Consider the following 22,278-nt stretch of genomic DNA (forward strand, 5'->3'; position numbering starts at 1 on the left):
TTCATCTAAGTAGGATAGTATTTTTAGCTTGTGCATCAGAGAATAGTTGAAAACAGACCATCTTTATGATGATCTCAAGAACTTTGAAAGTTGTTGTTTGTGTTTGCGTTCAGCACCATACAAGTTCCAGTCTGTGTGCCTACATCCAGTTTATAGAAAAAATGTATTATAACAATCTTCATGTAGCACGCTTTAATACTGAATACTGATCCAGAAAAACAAGGACAGTTTCATATTTTCACAAAAACAATACATTTCTTTTTACTTGTATTAAACACTCTAGTAATCACCTTGAAAGTGAAGGACTTAAACTTTTGCTCAAATTTTCCTCAATGAAACTTTCAACCATTTCTTACCAAATCAAGAATAAAAATCAGGGGTCACCATGCAAAGTTTTGCACCAGAGAAACAAATTACCTAACATTTACTGATATTTCAGATTGACAATGGCCGCCATCCCTGTGTTGACTGTGTGGGGAAAAATGATGTTTTTGAATTTTGAAAAACTAAGATTGTGAAAATTTTTCTTTCTCCTAGAACTTTACAATGAGCCTCCACAAGTGGTATAGATCAGAAAAGAATTGTAAAAATTTGAGAGTTCGAATATCTGTCCCCACAGCATATTTTATCTTAATGTGAAACAGACCTGAGTTTACGTTTTAAGTTCAACATTTTTCTAGTTGGACTTTCTCAAAACTTTGCCTTTTTTGGTCAATTGTAACCGTGTAATATTACTTGACAGGAGATGACTGTGAGATAAACGTGAATGAATGTGCCAGTAATCCCTGTCAGAACCAAGCTACATGCCAAGATCAAATCAATTCTTACATGTGTTACTGTGCGCCTGGATATCGCGGCAAGCTCTGCCAGATTAACATTGATGAATGCAGTAGCAACCCGTGCGCCAATGGTGGTGAATGTATCGACGGGGTGGACAGTTTTACCTGCGACTGCCCTCCCGGATATTACGATGCCTTGTGTTTATCAGACGTGGATGAATGTGCCAGCGATCCCTGCGTCAACGGTGGGACCTGTGTGGATGGAGTCAATGAATTCTCCTGTACCTGTCTTTCTGGATACTCCGGACAGAAATGTGACGTTGACTTTGATGAATGCTCATCTAATCCGTGCCAGCATGGTGGATTGTGTCGCGATTACCTTAACGGCTACAATTGTAGCTGTATGACTGGCTACACTGGAGTTAACTGTGAAATCAACATTGACGACTGTGCCAATGAACCCTGTGAAAATGGCGGATCCTGCATTGATCTGACAAATAACTTCACATGTGTGTGTGATCCACCTTACACGGGCAGCCTGTGCCAGCAGATGTTAGATCCATGTGTAGAGCACGGATGTGAGAATGGTGCATCATGTGTTCCCACTCCAACCTATCAGGACTACACCTGTTCCTGTGTTGGTGGATTTACCGGTAAAAATTCCTTTTTGTCTTTATCAAAATTTCTAAAGGGTCACATTTCCCCTTTATGGTTATGAAATTACTCGGACAGTTTCAAGTGTCTGGCATTTCCTTGATGTATGATATGATGTTCATATACGAATCTTCCCAGGGGCAGTATCACCTACCTCAAGTTTAACAGCCCATATGTACCTGCAACATGGTGCCAAATCTTTTCAACAAAATTTCAAGGACACTTTTTTTGTAACAAAACGGTATCAACTGTAAGGTGTGCCGCATTCACCCCGTGCAAATGGGATTGACCCATCACTGGCCCAGCTTGTTGATTGAAACAGTCCTTCAGTTAACAGACACCGCAAGGAATCAAAGTAACTCTTTGAGAAGACACAAGTGCTTTGACCTTCCAAAGTACCCAAGCAATTTGAAAGTGCTACCAATGAATGCATTCATGCAAGAGAGAACCAATCTCGATAAGCATTTACTATACAGACAGTAACTCACATAGGTTTTTTCTCATTTTCTGTAGGAAAACATTGTTTGATTTAATACCAATATTTAGTTGTTATTGGTTATCAGGGTTTTGGTACATACTGTGAGAAATCAATACCCTATCAGCTGTATTTGACTCAGTCAACCCTTTCCCCACCATGGTTTGGCCCAAACCCATTGTTAACAATAGTGATTGTGGACTTGTTCACAGCAAATTAGGGTTGAACAGGTTAAAAATGGTGCAACTCCAGGGACTGACTAAATTGTTCTGACAGCGACTTACCAGTCAGGATACCACCTTGCTAACATAATTTGTTGTTTGATGAAAACAGGAATGCGATGTGCAGATGATGTGGACGAGTGTGCCTTTTCACCATGTCAAAATGGAGCAACATGTCAGAATATCCATGGGTCATACAGATGTCACTGCAAAGCTGGTTATGATGGCAAGAATTGTGAAAATAACATTGATGACTGTGATCCAGGTAACCCCATAGTAGTACATCTCTTCAAAGAAATTAACTTTGAACTTCAAAAATTCATAATTTTTTTCCTGTTTCGTCTATCTTTCAAAAAGCTGACAGAAGCAGTACTGACTTATTTGCATGTTTACTTCTATGCAGTTTACTTCTTTCAGTTTTAGAATTAATTGAAGTTTCACATAGAAAATTGTACTCTTGACACTCTCATCATTTCTTCCAAAACGTGTATCAACAGACAAACACACAGACACTCACAAATCACGCACATGACTAAGAATATAACATGTATGTTTTGCTTTCCTCCCTGTATTTTCACAGATCCCTGTCAGAATGGTGGCACCTGTGTGGATGAAATCGATGACTACGTCTGTGCCTGTGTGCCTGGCTTCACAGAGAAGAACTGCAATGTCGAAATTGATGAGTGCTCATCCAACCCTTGTATGAACAGCGCCACCTGTAATGACTACGTAGACAGTTTTACCTGTACTTGTCCTCTTGGTTTCAGTGGTACCTACTGTCAAACTAATGATATGGACTGCACTGACAGGTAAGCCTAAGCATTGGTGTCTCGGGTAACAAACTGATTCTTTAATCTCAATTTTTAATTAGATAATCGTTTTGTGTCATGTGCCTCATTCAAGCAGAAGTTGAGGTAGTGATATGAAATGAGTGGGCGCATAGGCTGAAAGTGGTAATCTGTTTCTGAAGCCAACAAGTCATATTTTCCTGTTTTGATACAAACAAGTACTGTGTCTGTACTGACCAATTACTTTTTTCAAAAAAGATCTCTTTGCCAGACATATATTGTGTCCCAATGCTACACTGAAATACCAACTGTTGAGTTATAAATAAGTTGGCAAGAGCAAAATCTGCGTAAGTCGTGTCATGCTGCTCAGAGAAAAAGCAACAGTGCCATTATGAGTGTGGCTGCATATTCTCTGTGTCTGTCAAGTGTACAAAGCATCGTAGAGTTGACCAGACCTGACTGTTTTCTGCCATCCATCACACAGCTCATGTATGTACGGTGGTACCTGCATAGATGAAGTCAATTCATACACCTGTCTGTGTGCCAGAGGATACAAAGGCCCCAACTGTCAATACCAGATCAATGAGTGTGAGTCTAATCCGTGTTTGAATGGTGCAACCTGCATAGACCAAACAGGCTATTTTACTTGTAATTGCCCGCCAGGGTTCTATGGATCATACTGTGAGGTAAGTCAAAGTTGTATTTCTCTCGCTATCTTGACAGGTGGCATTGTAATTTGTCTGTGTTAAGAGAAGCAGAATGGACCTGAACACAAGCCCAGGAGCCAAATTCTCGTGTGCTTCTGAAAATCTTAATGACTCTGTTTATAAAAAATTGAATTTTGAAGTTGTGTAATAAGCTGAGCAGGGAACTGTAGGTCTTGTAGCTGTCTACCTTCGTATGCATTTCAATCAGAAAAGACCGTGATATGAGTTGGCTTAAGATTTGTTGAGTGACAGGTAAGGAGGTGAACTTACAGAAAGACTATTCTATTTAAGAAAGACATTTTCAATAACATGAGAGTCTTCACAAAATGTGATAATGTTCATATATGTCCTTGTTTGACTTCAGACACTGTTAGATTGGTGCAGTGTTCAGCACAACCCGTGTCGCAATGGTGCAACTTGCAGTCAGAATGATGCAGAATACACATGCAGCTGTCTGCCCGGATGGACCGGACTACTTTGTGATGTCACTATGGTTTCCTGCGATGTTGCTGCGGCCAATAAAGGTAGGCTGGTCCATTTTCATCCAGTGCTCTTTGATAAATCAGGGGAACCAACAAATACTACCACGGTTGTCACTTTACTTGGGTTACCCAGGATGTATTGTTGTAACCATATTAAGGACATAAGAGATACAGTCACAGTGGCCAAACCTATTACCTGTGTTCACCGACTATAGTAAACACACACTCATGTAGCAAATATCCTTTCCAAATATGCAGAGTACTTGACAAAATCTTCCTCCAACACTTCACAGGATGTCTGATATTTCAGGTAAGTACTATATCATTTACCAGAAATATATGTCATTATAATTACTTGTGTATGTTTATAATTTCCCATCAGGAGTACGTGTGAGTGAGCTGTGTGAGCACGGTGGTACGTGCATCAACTCAGGCGACAGCCACTACTGTGAGTGTGTACCTGGCTATGAGGGAAGCTACTGCCAGTTTGAGATCGACGAATGTCGGTCTGTGCCATGCCAGAATGGTGGGAAATGTTTCAATGAAGTTGGCCGTTACACATGCTCATGTGGAAGGGGATTTACAGGGATTAATTGTGAAATCAACATTGATGACTGTGGTAGCTCCCCCTGTAAAAATGGTGGAGTTTGTCACGATCTGGTTAACAGCTACAAGTGTTCGTGCCCCTCTGGAACTCAAGGTAAGCATACCCATGACTAAATGGTGTGGTCCGGGAACAGACAAAAATAGTGCTTTTTTGTCAGTTTTAAATCACTGTATACGACATATCTTTGTCAGTGCTAATACAAGTTAACCATCATTAAGTATGATGGAAACTGATCTCTTCAAAGCAAAGTAGCATTTTCACAAGAAGATTTGTTGATTCTATATGTTCTAATTGGTGTTGTTATTTACAGAAGTGTCCAATGTGGACATATTTTTGTTTTGGTTTTTTTACTTTGTGTTTACAAGCTTTAGGAGTAGAGCAAGAACTAGTAGCAATTGACACAAAAAACAAGAACAGTGAAAGCAGAAAAAATCAGAAGTTACAGCTACTCGCCATTGTTGGCCAGTAGCCGTATGCAGTCATAGGAAACCATATGTTGTATAACATATGTTATACAACAGTACATATATAAGGACACACTTTGTAGCGTTGCTAGATGCATCCCCTTTGGCTTGTAAGACACTATAATACAGCAGAGTTGTTAATGAAAAACGTAATAAATAAGTACACAAATAAAGTGAGAACGTCTCCACATTTTAATCATACAGACTTTCTTTTTTCGTTTTGTAAGCTTCATATATATAATTTGCTCATAAAACTGTTGTCATGGTCATCAGAAGTTCAATCTTATCAAGAGGTTGCAGGTTGTGAAAGTTGAGATAAACTGTACAGATTTTCATTAAAGATATTTTTCTGATATCATTATATAAGCCACAGTAAAATAATTTTTGGTCATATTCAGGTGACAACTGTGATATCAACCCTAACGACTGTTATCCTGGTGCATGTCACCATGGAGGGACCTGTGAGGACCGTGTGGGTGGCTTTGTATGTCTCTGCCAGCCTGGTTTTGTTGGAGCTCGTTGTGAAGGTGATGTCAACGAGTGTCTGTCCAATCCATGTAACATAGTTGGAACTCAGGACTGTGTACAGTTAGTCAACGATTTCCGCTGTGACTGCAAAGTTGGATATACAGGTAATATATTTAATCTTTTTGATGTAGTAATTCAACCTGAAATCCTCTGTAATCAGTGAAATTTCTCCTTATCAACTACAGCAACATCATTTATTCTATACTGCAATATATTATCAATATAGATTTTACATAGATTTTGCAGCATTTTGTCTCATATTGTGTAACTTGATCAGAATTTTATGTAACTGTGTTCCACACATTTGATCACCCTGTAGGCCAATTCTGTGACCTAGGTGTTGACTTCTGTGATCCAAATCCGTGTCTGAATAGAGCCGATTGTACCGACGTAGGACAAGGATACATCTGTGAATGCCAGCCGGTAAGTAGACAAGAATCATGTGACTGAATATGATGGTGTAATCTAAAAGGCATCAGAAAATTAGATCTTGTCCATGCATCCTTGTTTCCAGGTTAAAGGTGTCCTTCCTCAATCCCTAGTTCTCACATTAGTGGATAAGTGATGTGCATGATAATTCTTTTGTTCTTTATTGAAATTTTTATCAACTGTGTGAATTTTGTGTAAGATAAATCTGATAATAAAGTTGGGACTGAAAAATCTCCAGTCACTCAATAAAAATCATAAGGCTCAACCAAAAGTTAGCTTCTGAAAAGGTCGGTGTGTATATTGGAAAACTGCGTTTATCTTGGATGGTAAATCAGTTATGTAGACTGTGCACAAGGGCTCTGCATATGACTTTGCTGAAGTGAAGAACAGATTGTTTAGTGTGATGTTGATTTTTGAGGTACATATGCATATGACATTTGATGATTTCAAGAACCTGAAATCTAGTTCATTAGATCCATAAGCTTGATTTTCACAACAGACAAAGAGTATGACACCATGTACACAAGGTATCATCAAAATTTTACAAAATGCCATTCAAACTTTTTAACAGGGTTTTACTGGCAGTGAGTGTCACCTTCTTGAAAGCCACTGTCAGCCCAATCCATGCGGTGATGGCGGAACATGCGAGCCTACAGAGTCCGGATACAAGTGTCACTGTAAACCAGGCATGAGAGGAGAGAATTGTCAATCGGATGTGGTTGACGAGTGCTCCTCGTCTCCGTGTGAGAATGGTGGTATATGCCAAGATGGGTACGGATACTACCAGTGTGAATGCCCACCGAAATTCAACGGAATCCAGTGTGATGTCTATGATCCCACCTTTCGGGGCGGCATAGGACGACCAGTGACTCCACCACCTGTCGTTCCCACTGTTGAAACAACAGAGAGACATTGTACCATCATCGGATGTAGTGCAAAACATGGAAATGGAAAGTGTGATGTAAGTTTGGAAACATTAACCATCAACAACAAATGCAGTTCATGTAATTTTTGGATGATTGTACAAAGCAAAATAGGTTTTGGTAGAAAAGCCCAAGTCAATGGTATTCCTGACAAAGTCATAAATTTCTACCCTAGAGTACAAAGCTTACAAGTGATTGTATTTTACAACTTAGTGTTGTTCACACTACAATCACTTGTGTGCAGCAGCTTTGCTTGATTGTAACAATACTAGGCAGCACACAGTTTAGAATTCTTTCCATTCATCACACATTTTGTTGTCATGACCCTGGACATGGCTGTGACCCCCAGTTTACTTTGTCAACAACAGCAGTTATCTAGCAGTGGCATTTTTCCAGATTGGCTCAAAAAATGAAATTCATCCACAGTTGATCACCATGACCGTTTTTCTCTCAAAATACATAGGATTACATTAGCTTGTCTGTCTATCTGATCAGAAATGCTCCGCAAATGCAAAGAAATGGTGGCTTTACCCTTCAAATGCCAGTTGCTCAGTAAACTCACAGTTATAGTCAGTTAATTATATGTAAGAAAATTTACAAACGAGGTAGGAAGCACAAAATCAGGAGACTGCCATAGTCAGACGAAGTCTTCTTTCACCAAAGGGTCATGCATAGAGTTCACAATCACCTAGTTTAGTTCAGTTAAAACTATACACAATTTTCAGTGAATGTGTGCACTTCTTAAATCACTGCCTAAAATTCCTTTTTAATGATATCATCCATTAAATGCCCACAATATTGTAAATACAGATGCGTGTCCTTGAAATATGAGAATTACATTTGTTATTGTTTAGTTGCTTGCACTTGACTCGGTGTGATGTATTTGGAGATGACATTGGTGTCAAACATTGTGAAAAAAAGACGTTTTTATGATCAATATTCATTAATTCTGTGATTTTATTTTTTTCAGGAGGAATGTAATACCTATGAGTGTGCATGGGATGGGAAGGACTGTTCCTTGGGACTGCTTCCATGGACAAACTGTACAGATACATCCGCCAAATGCTGGGAAGTTTTCCAAGATGGTCGATGTGATATGGAATGTAACAATGAGAAATGCATGTATGATGGCTTTGATTGTGAAGGTCAAGCTGAATGCAAGTAAGTCAAAATATTTGTACTATCTTTTTACAAATTGGAGGTTAGGTTTCCTGTTCAGGTATATATTTCCTTCTCGTATTCAGACATATATTCTCCTCATGGGTGTTGGTAGTGTGATCAGCTTGGAGTGACACTGAAATCAAGATGTTTACTTTGTGCCTTGATTTTTGACTGAGTTCAGAATATTTTTTAAATGCATAACCGTTATCTGAATAGCTGCGGTTACATTTCTTAGATTTAGAGTTGAGTGTATTTTTTACCACCATGAATCAAATTCACTGATTGAAGTAAAATGTTAAAGCTACATGTGCCTCAACTTTTGATGCATTTCCTGTTGTAACACACCTCATCCGCAGTCTGTGTTCTAATTCGCCAATTGACAGTCACGTGGGATGCGTTCTTTTGTGCTGATCCACGTAAACGACGTCATCAGGCATCATTTGTCGGAACTGTTGCCTGCCAGGCATCAGTTCCGAAAAATGATGCCCGCTGACGTCAAAAAAACATTGGCGCATGCGCGAACTGGAATGTAAACAAAGATGCCGTCTGCGGACGAGCGAAACGATTGTCGAGAAATTTCTCGGTTTATCCTACTTTCTGAAGAAGAACTGAATGCCCTGGTTCAAACAAGGACTCGAAACGAACGAAGACGATAATCAAAGGTGCATTGAACGTTTTGCAGAAGTATTGCGACCCTGTCGGCAAAAACTTTTTCTTGCTGAACCACTCAAACATATTACATCACGGCTAGCTTACATGTGACAACTTTTGTGTATGGTACGTTCTTATGTATGACTACGGATGAGGTGTGTTACAAAACACATATTGACTGGCCATTAGGGCAACAGCATACGTCTTTAACCCTCGGGCCTGTGAGTCACCCCCAAAAACAGACTGTTTCCCTCGGCCTACGGCCTCGGGAAACAGTCTGTTTTTGGGGGTGACTCACAGTCCCTCGGGGTACAGACGTATGCTGTTGCCCTCATGGCCAGTCAATATGTGTATGTTGTTTCACTTCTCCTGTGAAAGAGAACTTGGTGTTCTGCTGTCTCAATCATGTTGAAATTTCAATTCAACTTGTCAGTGCAGACTGTATAATGTCTATGGTGTCCAGCATTACCTAATTTATCATAATTTAATTCAAGTGTGGACAAGAATTAAAATTGCATATCACTCTCAATGCATTATTTTGTCAACACAAATACTTTGTATTTCAAAGTGCCCTTTACCTGCTAGGTATCACTTCCCCATCTGCAAGTCATAAAAAAGGGGTATTGAGCCAGTGCCGTATGTATTTTCCCCTACTTGGCTGGGTCTGTTAAAAGCAGCTTTAGTCTGTAAAAATCATGTTTACAGTATCTATATTTTCAGGGGCCGTAAAATGTTTATTTTTAGCTCACATTTGGTATATGTATATATACCAAAGAGAGGTATTCCTGTGAGTCAGTCCCATTTGTTTCATTAAAGATATACTGTCAGCTGTTCCAATTTTGCCACAGTTACCATGGAAAGAGAAAATCTAACCAATCACAGATTTTAAGCGGGTGGCCGCTTTTTAAAAACAGCGCCCTCACATGGGCATTTGGAATACGAAGGAATGCCCCTTTGACCATATATGGGCATATTTAGATTACAATGTGACTGTATACCTTTAAACGCACTGTATGAGACATGTTCTGCTTCACTAGTATCAATCAACTTGACCTGATAGTGAAATGTGAACTTGGATGGATAAGGGAAAAGACCAAAATGTAGTCATTCTGTATACAGAAACTATGTTACCAAAAAGTTACAATTATTTTACCTGTAACACTTATTCTTTCCCTCTACAGTCCACTGTATGACCATCACCGTGATGTTAAATATCGCAATGGAAAATTGGATGTAACACTTACTGATATTTTTTCCCTCTTCAGTCCACTGTATGATCATTACTGCGATGTTAACTATCGCAATGGAGAATGTGATTCTGGATGTAACACTGAAGAATGTGGATGGGATGGTTTTGACTGTGACCACACACAACCACAGTATGCCACTGGTATTCTCATCATGATAGTACTTGTACAGCCAGATATTATCCGCAACTCCTCTAATCATTTCCTGAGAGAGGTCGGTCACATCTTACGCACAGTGGTAGTCTTTGCAAAGGATGAAAACGGTACTGACATGATTTATCCCTGGAGTGAAACAGGCAGTCATTACAAACGATCCTTAAGATTCTACAGAGGACTTCATATACAGCGATTTAAAAGGGCAGGTCTCTCAGGGTGAGTATTTTGTTGCAAAAAAAAATTGTAGGTGAGCTGATTCCAAGTGGTGTCATAGGTTCATCATTGATATGTAAAAAATGAATATTTGTCCAAAGTATTTGACCACAACTCCAAAAATTTATGCTGACATGAATGATAAAATTTGCCCCGTTTTTAATCAGGATGTTGTGATTGAAACTGTATATGTCCAGTAATCTTACCTCAAGCTGTAAGCTGTAAGAGGGCTAAACAAGAGACAGAAGTTGTCAAGATGATTGGTCACTGTGATTAATGATGCCAAGACATTAAGTAGCATTATGCCCCATTTATACATGTCCGTGCACTGACTGAAATATGCTGAACAATCTACTTTGATTATTGAAGATTGGTCTCTTGAATCTCTTTCAGGTCTAAAGTATACCTGAGATTGGACAACAAGAAATGTCAACAACAGTGTTTTGCGGAAGCTGAAGATGCAGCGTCTTTCTTGGCTGCTAAATCATCAAAAGATAGCCTAGACGTGGCCGGTTATCCTCTACACAGCGTTGGAAGTAAGTTGCTGTAGCCACAAGCAGATTTTGTATTCCATTGTTAGGAGGATGGTGACTTTCTATCAGGAATAGGTTGCAGTGAGATTTTCTTTGGGTCGCCATAATTATTGATGGCATCATCTACATCAGAAGAGGATCAGTCTTGTGCTATGACAGCCAATCATTGGTTGTCACTATTGTTACTGATATACCATATATGGATATATTCAATTTTTTTATGGTCCACAATACAGTATATGGATATATACACATTTTCAGCGACAATTTTTTTAAGTGTGCAATTCATTGACAACTGTATGATTGTATTTCCTTCTAAGGTGAGGATGAGCCATCAGGAACTCCAGTAGAAATTTCCGGCGGTCTTGTGTGGGTTTTGGTGGCTGCTGTTGCCATTATCCTGGTGGTGGTGGTTCTCGGTGTCTTGGTAAATGCTGCCAGGAAAAGAAAGGTCCAAGGTCAACTCTGGTTCCCTGAGAATTTTGATAAAACATATACTACCGGTAACAAGAGAGAGAGCGGTCGTAGAAGATCCCGTAGAAAAGAACCAGTAGGGGAAGACTCCTTTGACTTGAGGTAGGAGATTCAATCAAGTGAAGATAATATGCCATTGTAATGTTACTTTTAGACTTAAAGGTATACTGTCACCTGTTCCAATTTTGCCACAGTAACCGTGGAAAGAGAAAATCTAACCGATCACAGATTTTAAGCGGGTGGCCGCTTTTTAAAAACAGCGCCCTCACATGGGCATTTTGAATACCAAGGAACACCCCTTTGACCATATGTGGGCATATTTAGATTACTGGTGACTGTATACCTTTAAAGTGCGTATAGCAGTAACTTTTGGGGGAAAACATCACCATCTTTGTTGTGCATGACAGCTGAAGTTTCTTATTCTCCTCCCAAAAGCATGTTGAGATTCACAACTTAGTTTAGCTTGTTAACTCACATCTAAATGTATGGCCTGCACTGTCATTGTTGACAAGTGAATTCTACAGTTTAAATGTCAACAATGATAGTATGTTTTACCTGTACACATGCTGTGTTTTACATCCTGCTGTTGGGAGTATAGAGGAAATTGCTGTTCATATACAAAACAAACATCAAAAAGCTACAGCAACTGGTCCATACATGTAACAATAAAAGCTGGAAAGAAACCAAGCTGTTTTATTGCATAAAAAGAGTTCTCTGTAGAATATGATAGCAATACAAACATTTATCGTACAAAGTGTTTCTATCAGATGTGCTGTCACAGGTAGAAGTTATGAAAACGTTGGCCTGCTCTTATTATTGTTACACAGAAATATACATCGGGCTCCTAATGGAGCTGCTGGTGGCGCCGATGCAAACGATAACGATGCCAATGTCAGGAATTCCATGCACTGGGACGCAGAGGCAGTGTCTCCTGAACCAATGAAGAAAAGAATCAAGGTTAGCATATATGGCTTTGGAAGAAATTTTATGCAAGATATTTTGTGAATATAGCTTGTAAATAGCAAGCACTTTGATAGCTCTCTGTGTAAGATATGGCCAGCGATTACAAAATGGTATGAAAATTATTCTCTCAGAGTCATGTCCACATGAAAGTGGAATGCTTTATTTGTGTATCGTCCTCAAAGGAAAATTAACATGTGAGTGAAAACATGGAAATCATTCCTGCAAAAGCATCAGATGCTGTGTGGGAAAGAATTCTGAAATAATCTGGAAAGGATGGTCCAGGATTACAGAGTGTCTGTTTTCCAACGGAGGGAAAGTTTCCGAAACGATACCGTAACTGTCCCTCTTCAACATTTGCAGACTGAACAGCCAAGTCCAAGCACAAGTTCACACAGTGATCAAGATCACAGTGTTCCTGGAGGTGATGAGACAGATCACAGATTGTGGTCTAAATCACATTATAATGCAGCTGACGTTCCAATCCCACCATCGTTGGCATTGACACCACCACAGGGAGAAGACGAAGACGCTGACCAGTTGGATGTTGATGTCCGTGGCCCAGGTATGTCCAGATATTCTCCGGAAAAAGTTTTATTGGTCCAATACAGTTTTGCACAATTCACACAATAATTTTTATGTTACTTTGATGGTTTAAGCCGTGACGATTACCGATTACTGCCCAGAAAATATCCTACCCACCAGTTAGGGCTCGGGTTCAGTATAGGGTTAGGATAAATGTCAAGAGAGTATATATTGCTGCAATATTGTATCGTCAAGTTTTGTACCCAATGGCTGCCATCCCTGTGTGCACTTTATGGGGAAAAATAAAATTTTCAATTTTTATGAATTTAAGCTTGTTAAAAACTGAAGTACACCATGAGTTTCATAATGACCCCCCACAAGATGCATATCTAAAGAGCATTGTAAAAATTTGAGAATCTCTGAGTATCTCTCTCTGAGGCACCTGTTACCATCTGACAGTCAGTTTTCCTTTATCTGTTGTATTGTCGTTTTACACTACAGGTGGATTCACACCTCTAATGCTGGTGTCTTGCCGTACGGGCTATGATGACAATGAAATGGAAGACGGGTCAGCTGCAATCATCACAGATCTCCTGACACAGGGTGCATGTCCATCAGCTACTACTGAAAGGACAGGTAATGTCATTAAATCAAAAATAGACTATATGCAGCTGTTGTGCCTGGTAATAGCTTTGTTGCCCAGAGCACTGCGTAGAATTCAATGGAATTACACAGTATCACCAAACACATGCAGTTGTACCTTTCTACATAATCACAGTTTGTAATAATATTCATACGTAGAGCACATGTCAAACATTTGAACAGTACGAGATCAAAACAGAAACAGAGTGGTAGCACCATAGAGTGGTTACAAACAAGGCATGACTCTGTGATCAGTGTCATGTATATGATGTGTTCTGTGAACACAAACAAAGTTAACCCTTTGAGCGCCAAAGTCAATTTTCGATTACAAATTTTTTCAGATTTTTACCAAAATTTAATGAAAAGCTGCAGCCAATAAAATGTGATGTCCAGTGGTCCAAAATTATCTAAAAAATACATAAAAATTCATAAAAACTGGGAAAATGTTGTAGTAAAATTTTTGTGGGAAAAAATTTTAACGCTCTAAAGGGTTAATATATTCAGATCCCATTCTTTGGAAAGAGACATCATTTGCAATGTCTTTTGTGGACACGTAGCGTGCAGTCAGTATACTGGAAAAGCACTCCACAGATTTTCAGTTTCATTTCCCATCCTTGGCAGTCCAAGTCCTCAGTAGGATATAATTCATCAAGTTGTCTCAATTGTTTTATTTATATCTTCTTTAAGTCACTTCATTAACAAACCAAACGGCACAGTGTTACCAATTTTTGTTTTCATTTTCCTGATTTTGTAATGCTATTAATTATTGAAGTTTCATAATATGAGTTGACTAGTACTTGTATTCAAATACACATTATGGTGCAGTCTATAGAGTTATCAGGGAAGTAAAGTCGAAGAAAAACAGTCAGCTTTGTAATCTCAGAAAGTTTTCATATTAGCTTGTTATGATCAACATGCCATATTTATCCGTTAGGTGAGACATCATTACATCTGGCAGCAAGATATGCCAGAGCTGATGCTGCTAAAACACTGCTGGATGCTGGAGCTGATGCCAATGCTCAGGATTTGACTGGTAGGACACCCCTGCATGCTGCTGTTGCAGCTGACGCTCAAGGAGTGTTTCAGGTGAGATATTTCATACACAGACAAAGGTCATCTCATTATACAAGTATTATGGCAGCCTTTTCACCCCGTTCCCCGTCTTATGGTTTATGCCATTGCATTCCGGTATGTGTAGGTTACACCATTCCATGGAAAAGTAGAGCTGAATTAGAGTGGTGTGCTTATACACAATGTCAAATATACTCACAAAATCTATGTACAGTGGGTTCTGATCGTGTCACTGCCGTCGACATATGTGGGTTGCACCATTCCATCGAAAAGTAGGATTTACTGAAGTGTATTTGAAGTACATAAACCAATCTACAGTTGGTTCTATTCATGTGACAAGTCTTCAAGCAAAAAAGCTAGGTACATCTTTGTAGACCCACCTAAATTTTCAATCTATGTTAATTCCCACAGATCCTACTGCGCAACCGTGCCACAAACCTGGATGCAAAGACACTGGACGGTACAACACCCATGATCCTGGCTGCACGTCTGGCAGTAGAGAATATGGTGGAAGAATTAATCAATGCTGGGGCTGATCTCAACGCCGTAGATAATGCAGGTATGTTCACAATTTCTACTTTTCAAGAAAGCTGAGTTTTGTCTTGCTGTTTCCCTCAAAGAATAAATAAAACACATCTTTCCTTACATTTGCATGCATTGCTTCATAAATCACTGTTCTATCTTGAATTTGTTGGCTTTGAAGGATCTTTTCAGAAATTCTGACTTGTTTCCATGTTGTTGATCTTTACAGGAAAGTCAGCCTTGCATTGGGCATCAGCAGTCAATAACGTGGACGCGACAACCACACTACTCAACCAAGGTGCAAATAAAGATATACAAGATGAAAAGGTAATCTGATATTTTCTTTACTTGCAACTGTCATGTAGAGTTTTTCAAAAACTCTAAATAGCTTGCAAAATTAAGGTTCCATTAGCTGTAACTTTCAATTTATCTTCCATTTTGTTTTGACATGATCTGGTTCATCTCCCCGAATGGTGTCAAAATCTGTGATGCTCAACTCAACAACACAAACTGTATGCGTATACTTTCCAACGTTATTATTGATGATTGAATTTTAATCTGGACTGAAATTTATTGGTCAACGAGAACATAATACGAGTGTATTTGCCAGTTTAATAACTTGTATTCAGTCATACCTAGGAGAGGCAGACTAGGAAACTGTACTTGCGTTCTAGAGTAAAAATTGTGAAAATATAATGAAGAGTCACTGCACTAATCCCTATTAATTCATTTAATAAAAGACTTATAAACATTACTTGTAATTATTTCCAGAAGGGTACAATTTGCACAGATCTTTGATGAAGATTGGATCACTCATGCCCCCTCACACAATGCTGATCATAGTTTATATTGTGGTTTCTTACAGGAAGAGACTCCGTTGTTCCTGGCTGCCAGGGAAGGGAGCTTTGAAAGTGCTAAATGCTTACTGGACCACTTTGCTAATCGAGAAATAACCGATCACATGGACAGGTCACCAAGGGATATGGCACAGGATCGCATGCATACTGACATTGTCAAATTATTAGAGGAGTATAATATTGTGCAAAGCCCACAGATGGCTGTCTCCATGGCCAATGGACCAATGACAAGCCCCAGCCAGATGTGCTCGGGTAATTTCCTCCCCAATATGCATGGGAATGGCAAATACAAGAGGAAATCCCACAAGTCCAAGAGTGGACAACACAACCATAACCATGGTAACAGTCCAAACATGCCAAATGGCATCAATGAACTTAGTCCCAAGGGACACATGATTGGGTCAAAAGACCACCATCAACAGCCTCCTCCACCGCCGAGGAAGCAAGTCAAAAAGAAAAGAGATTCTACGGAGACATCAGCCGCGTTATCTCCAGTCAACTCACTTGAATCTCCATCAAATTATCATGAGCCATCACCACCTATGATGTCTGGGATTTATCCCAACAACACCATGGCGTTATCGCATCCGAATATTCCAAGCATAGACACAATGGCAACGATGGGAAACGGCCAACCTCTTGCACAGTATTACGATGACAGTATTGCAGCAGCACCTAGACTCTCCCATCCTTCTTCCAGCACCTCATGTCAAGCCAACGGCGGCATTGTACTCAACAACGGCAGACTGGGACTGGACTGCGTCATTGCGCCGGTTTCTGTGCCTTCTGATTGGATGGCTTCTGTCCAGCGTCGAGGTCATCAGATGTCGTCAAGCCAGGGCAGACAGCAGCAGTTGCCGTCTCATCACAGCTCACAACCTAACCTTGATATTAGTAACCACAGTTTAGGCAACCCTCCCGTCACGACTGCCTCTGCTTCGTCATTTGCCACATCACCGTCACAAATTGCTGCATTTCAAGCGCTTGCAAACACACGACAGCAACAACAACAACAACAGCAACCAACTCAATCTACATACGTGCACTCCAATTCCAACCACGCTCCCCCGCATTACTCCATCGCTCGTACTTCCACTACCGACATACCTGTCACTCAAATCTCAAATGGTGCTATCCCCATGAATGTCATTGGTCCACAGGAAGGCCAGCCACACCCACTGGCTGCCCAGAATAACTCGCATCACACCCAAACCCAGCTACCTCAGACTACAGTCACGCAACATGTCGTAGCCACGGCAGCTGAAAAGTACCCAACTCCACCGTCTCAACATAGCCACTTGAATCCTTCAAGCGTAGAGAACACGCCAAGCCACATCAATAATCTGTCACTGCCTGAAAATTATCTCACCCCTTCACCTGACTCGCCGGGACAGTGGTCAAGCTCTTCACCTCACTCTGACTGCTGGTCAGAAGGAATCTCAAGTCCACCTACAAACCATCAGAACAATCAACATACACACCAGCCGCCTGCAAGAACATCTACTGCAATATACATTTGAAAAGAAATCTTTTCAAATCTGTTCAGAAAAACAACATTACTAGAGACAACCAATAAATCGTTTTAACTGCCAGTCAGAAAAACTCATCCTGTTTTCATTTTGCGACAGCAAGAAACAACATTGTAATTATTTCTTTGAGGTAACCACAAACATATCTTATGTGAGTAATATTTTATACGAGAATGCAGGCTGTATTTTAAAGGAAACATGTTTTTACCGATCGCAAAGTCAAAGACTTTAATCTTATAACACATTTTTTATAATAGTGTAGACTAACCCATACATATGAAAGCAATGAGATGGTAGTAAACTTCAATGATAAAGACTTTTTTGTGTTCGCCTGACAATACTTACATTTGTTTTGTTTTTTGCAGACAGAGAGACAATCAATCTCTACCCTGCATTGTGTCAGATTCATATGATATCTCCGTAGTGTTATTTTCAAACAGTGTACATGAGCAATATTTAAAGTAGTAGTTTGGATGAGGAAACTCGCACCATTGAAAATTTCAGAACAAAAAAAAAGAAAAAGGAATAGAGGGGGTTCTTATATGGTGGGCCAGTACTAGTGGTTGAAAGTCCATCAAAAATAGTGATTTTTTTTTGTGCACCCTAGATTGGTGGCATATTTATGTGCTTTGTTCGTCACATTGCATAGCTTGGTCAGTCTTATCAAAAGGACCAATAATTTATATAAGAGTAATATATGTATGTTGTCTTTTTATTTTGACAGTCTTCTGTCTTCTTTTCCATACTTCTATTAAAGGTGGTGTTGTGTCAGAATGGGATTAGTTTCAGCGTTGTTGGAGCCGTGTGGAAAGAGACTTTGATGGGTCTGGTGGTGTTAGAGGGTAGGCAGGTCGACCCATTATTTGATGAGGTAGTGTTGGATTCATGGATTTATAAAACAGGGTTGTGAAGACAGTTTTGTGGGTAAAGAGTGCTACTTTGTTAAATAGCAATGACCTAGTGAATAAATATTTCCTTTCCTTTTCTCATCAAGCAGAAAGAGCAAATCGTAATTATAAAAGGCAGAACTTGAAAATACACAAAAGTTCAGGTCATGTTTACAACCAGATGCATTTATTTTTGCATTCAAATTAAAGTCCTGTTTTGGGCTTGCCTGCAGCTTTCCAGCAAGGTTGTCTGTGATTAAGCCATTTCTTTAGGTTTTGTTTTGAACCAAATCGTAGAATTTTGTCCAATTGATATACAAATCAACATTACCAATGGTTACATTATATTTTGACAAGCTGTGGGTCTGTCCAAATTTTTATTTTTTCCCCCACTCTGTTTTCATGAAAATATTTGTTCATGAAGGAATAGGATTGCTAAAAAGTGTGATTTGGAAGCCAAAAATGAAAGGGTATTTGTGTAGTGTCACTGTGAAACTTAAAAGTAGCATGTTATAGGTTTGGTGTGTGTACAGCTCTGCTTTTTAATCAGAACAACAAGGTGGCAAAGGGGAAAATCTGAGCATTTAGGTGAAGGCTTTCTGTAAATAAAAAGTAATGCATGTTTGGTTTTCCAAATTAATTATCAAGTTTCGTAGAGATTGTATTTTATAGTTGAATCAAACCTTTTTTATCGTAGCTGTTGTTTGGGTGAATCAGCTTCAAAGGAAAACGAATACTGCAAAGAGAGAGAAAGTGTGTATTTTAATGTTTTTTTTTTATTTTGTAAATAACTGCATTCAAACTGGTGCATTTTCTAATCAGACGTCACAAAATCTTGTAGAAGTTAGCTAATCAAGCTTTTCATGTAGGATGAGCTGTTTACACCCAGCATTATTATCCCCTGTACGTGTCTTTTTCAACCCTGCTGCAAACCTTATGTGGTACCCTACTTAAATCACACCAAGAGTATTGTAATTCAGATATATGTTGATTTCCTTTGGATGCAACTTTACTTACTGCCAATGTCAAGTAAAACGTCTGCATTATCTGTGAATATTCACTAACTTTATTTTGATTATTTAAAAATAGTGCAGATCTCAACCTGATAGAAATATCTTTTTAATTTTGATATACATGAACAATCACACAGTTTTTCAACACATATTAAGTGAAGCAATATGAGATAGAATGCACTACGGGGACAGGTTTTTCAGATGCTGAAAATCCGACAATTCTTTTGTCAAAGTTGTTTGGACTTTGAAGCATGCAGGGAAATTCAATCTCTTTTTTTGTGCAAATTACAGATTTATTTTTTCCACAGAGATTTAGAAAAATTGCAGGCATTTATAATTTTGAATTTCAGTGAATCATGGGGAATTCACTTGTCTTATCCAAAATTTGCTTAGTGACCCTGGATTTAATTCTTGATGATGAAGAAAATAGTTGAAAATTTCCTTAAACAAATGAGTGGAAGTTTCAAACGTAAATTTTGAGGTGGATACTACCTGCATTTGAAGAAGAGACAGATTTCCCTGTGATAACAAAGGAGTGATCACCTTAAGTCAACTCAGTATATCTTGTAGCTCATTACATGTATCTGTTATCGTTGCGCAGACGCTATTTGCTGTAATGTTTTTGTCAAGTGTCTATACAATCAATCATGTACCCAAATATGACCTGAAAACTGGTACTGCCCACCAAGGCTGTCCAAACTTAGTACAGGGCAAGGCAGTCCAGTAGAGGTCATTCATTGTTCTGGAAGAGGAGTCGGGTGTGGGGATTTAAATTATGTGAAAATCACTGCCAGAGATCATTCACCCAGTATTTCATAAAAAGCTTCTCTGTTTTTTTCCTCAAGTATGGTAAAGTGTTTGTTAGAAGAGGGACCATTTGAATTGGGCATTCCAAACTGTGCAGTGGTAGACACCAGCATCTGGTCTCTGCATTACAGCTGAGTTCAACTCAGACAGAGAAGTGAAGAACTGAAAAATAAAAATTATAAACTGTTCTCGTTGCGTTTCTTTACAAGGAAGTAGTTCTCTTCGGTAGCATAAGTATAAACAAAAAAATTTGACTGAATGTGCAAAAAAAAATAATCATGATATGTTTGTGAAGAAATTGTATTTTACATGTAAATAAATGTTCCGTTGTTTCTCAATACTTTTAACTTAGTGTTTTTTCCCAGCATGCTTAGAGTGTATGCTACATTAATGGTTGCCATCTTTGGTAAGACAACACATTGTCAGAATTACATGTACAAAAAAACAGTACCTCTTTAGCTGTTAGTTTTTGTTGTATTTCCTTTGATTTTTTTATCGTTCAGAACCCATGAATTACGTCTCCATCATTTGTGAGAAGTAGACATTGTTATTTATACTCACATCAGTGATTATTTTATATAGACAAAGACTATCAGTGCAGAAACATTGACAATGCTTTGTGGTAAAGAAGCGAGTTCCAGATATTTTTCCTACGTAGCAAACCAGAAGTTTTTTAAGATATTTTTCACATTATATATATTATCTGTATACTTTTTGACAAGTTTAATAAAATGACTCATATTTCATACTCATAAATCTGTGATTCAGCCGTCATCTGTAATACTGATTTTTTTTCTTCCACCGGGAATCATTCAATGGAATCTAGTCCCTTTTACCACAACAGGTGATGTTATTCCATGGCATATCTCTGTATGGAGAGTGGGTCTGGTATCTTCCTGTTTCGAGTGTATCCCCAGGTATCTTTCTTTTAGTGCTACTGCGGTTGCTGACAAAATCCAAAGCACACTGTTACAAATACAATATGGCATTTCTCCTTTGATTCCATGATATAAATTTGCATTTGTTTACACGTTGTGGATTACTAGTCTCTAATTATCATGAACATTCCAAAAAAGCCACTTGATTTGTTCAGGTTTTGAAACCCCTTGCAAACCATCTGTTGCAGATAGCTGCAAGGATTAATAATGCTTCCAGTATCATCCAAGAATATCTTTCCTTCTCTAAAACTGAATAAATATAATTTGCATTGTCACTCAAAGCAATTGTCATTCTAACTTGAACACATTCAAAGATGCCAGAAACACAAAACCAAAATGCAGAGATGTTTTTCATCAAAAGTGAGCTATACCCAGAATGGCCAGGCATCATATTATGAAACAGGATTTTTGTATATCAAATCTACAAAACATGGTTGTTAGCATGAAATCCACCACATCCTCCAAGTTGACAGATTACGGTGAATGACAAAAGAAGGAAGATTCCCCCTTTGATATAAACTATATTGCCAACAGAAACTAGAGATTGATCTCAAAGTCACAACTTTGATGGCTTTTGACCACAGAAGGGTGGAATTACGGACCACTAGTTTTCCCCTTTTACCATTAGGAAACTTTCTCCACAATGAAAAACCTGGCTGCCTACTACATGTATCTTTGCATCATTTTCCTCCCCCAGCAACTCGTACCTAAAGCAGCCATATTGACCACCCTCTGTGCTGTTTCTAAGTTGCCAGTTTATTAGCTCCACTGTCAGCGACGTGGAGCTTATCAAATAGGTTGATTTTCCGTCGTCGTCTGTCGTCCGTCGTCGTCCGTCGTCCGTCGTCGCCCGTCAACAATTGCCTTCTCCTCTGAAACCGCAAGTCCAATTGCTTTGAAATTTTATATGCAGTTCACTTAAGGTAACCTCACTTCAGTTTGTTCAAATCGTGGTGAAATTTGCATATTTGTATTTTTGGGGCATTTTTTGGTGTTTTTGGTAAAAAAATCTTCTTCTCTGAAACCGCTTGTCCG

The 22,278-nt window shown here is 39.0% G+C and overlaps 1 protein-coding gene across 1 annotated transcript in view; it reads left to right on the plus strand.

The window, feature by feature from the left end:
- Window positions 1-21,061, plus strand: part of LOC139152629 (neurogenic locus notch homolog protein 1-like) — a 53,412-nt gene extending 32,351 nt beyond the window's left edge. The window contains exons 10-29 of the mRNA XM_070725877.1: window positions 743-1,432; window positions 2,242-2,394; window positions 2,710-2,938; window positions 3,402-3,603; window positions 3,989-4,148; window positions 4,489-4,806; window positions 5,576-5,809; window positions 6,025-6,128; window positions 6,706-7,095; window positions 8,028-8,218; window positions 10,135-10,488; window positions 10,879-11,021; window positions 11,339-11,594; window positions 12,320-12,449; window positions 12,816-13,017; window positions 13,479-13,613; window positions 14,554-14,705; window positions 15,102-15,249; window positions 15,442-15,539; window positions 16,078-21,061. Coding sequence (XP_070581978.1) covers window positions 743-1,432; window positions 2,242-2,394; window positions 2,710-2,938; window positions 3,402-3,603; window positions 3,989-4,148; window positions 4,489-4,806; window positions 5,576-5,809; window positions 6,025-6,128; window positions 6,706-7,095; window positions 8,028-8,218; window positions 10,135-10,488; window positions 10,879-11,021; window positions 11,339-11,594; window positions 12,320-12,449; window positions 12,816-13,017; window positions 13,479-13,613; window positions 14,554-14,705; window positions 15,102-15,249; window positions 15,442-15,539; window positions 16,078-17,589 — 5,801 coding nt within the window. The 3' untranslated portion in view covers window positions 17,590-21,061. The remainder of the gene's footprint in view (window positions 1-742; window positions 1,433-2,241; window positions 2,395-2,709; window positions 2,939-3,401; window positions 3,604-3,988; window positions 4,149-4,488; window positions 4,807-5,575; window positions 5,810-6,024; window positions 6,129-6,705; window positions 7,096-8,027; window positions 8,219-10,134; window positions 10,489-10,878; window positions 11,022-11,338; window positions 11,595-12,319; window positions 12,450-12,815; window positions 13,018-13,478; window positions 13,614-14,553; window positions 14,706-15,101; window positions 15,250-15,441; window positions 15,540-16,077) is intronic.
- The last annotated feature ends 1,217 nt before the right edge of the window (window positions 21,062-22,278 follow it).

Source organism: Ptychodera flava, chromosome 16 (genome assembly GCF_041260155.1).
Source record: "Ptychodera flava strain L36383 chromosome 16, AS_Pfla_20210202, whole genome shotgun sequence".
In the NCBI taxonomy this organism is placed as follows: Eukaryota; Metazoa; Hemichordata; class Enteropneusta; family Ptychoderidae; genus Ptychodera; species Ptychodera flava.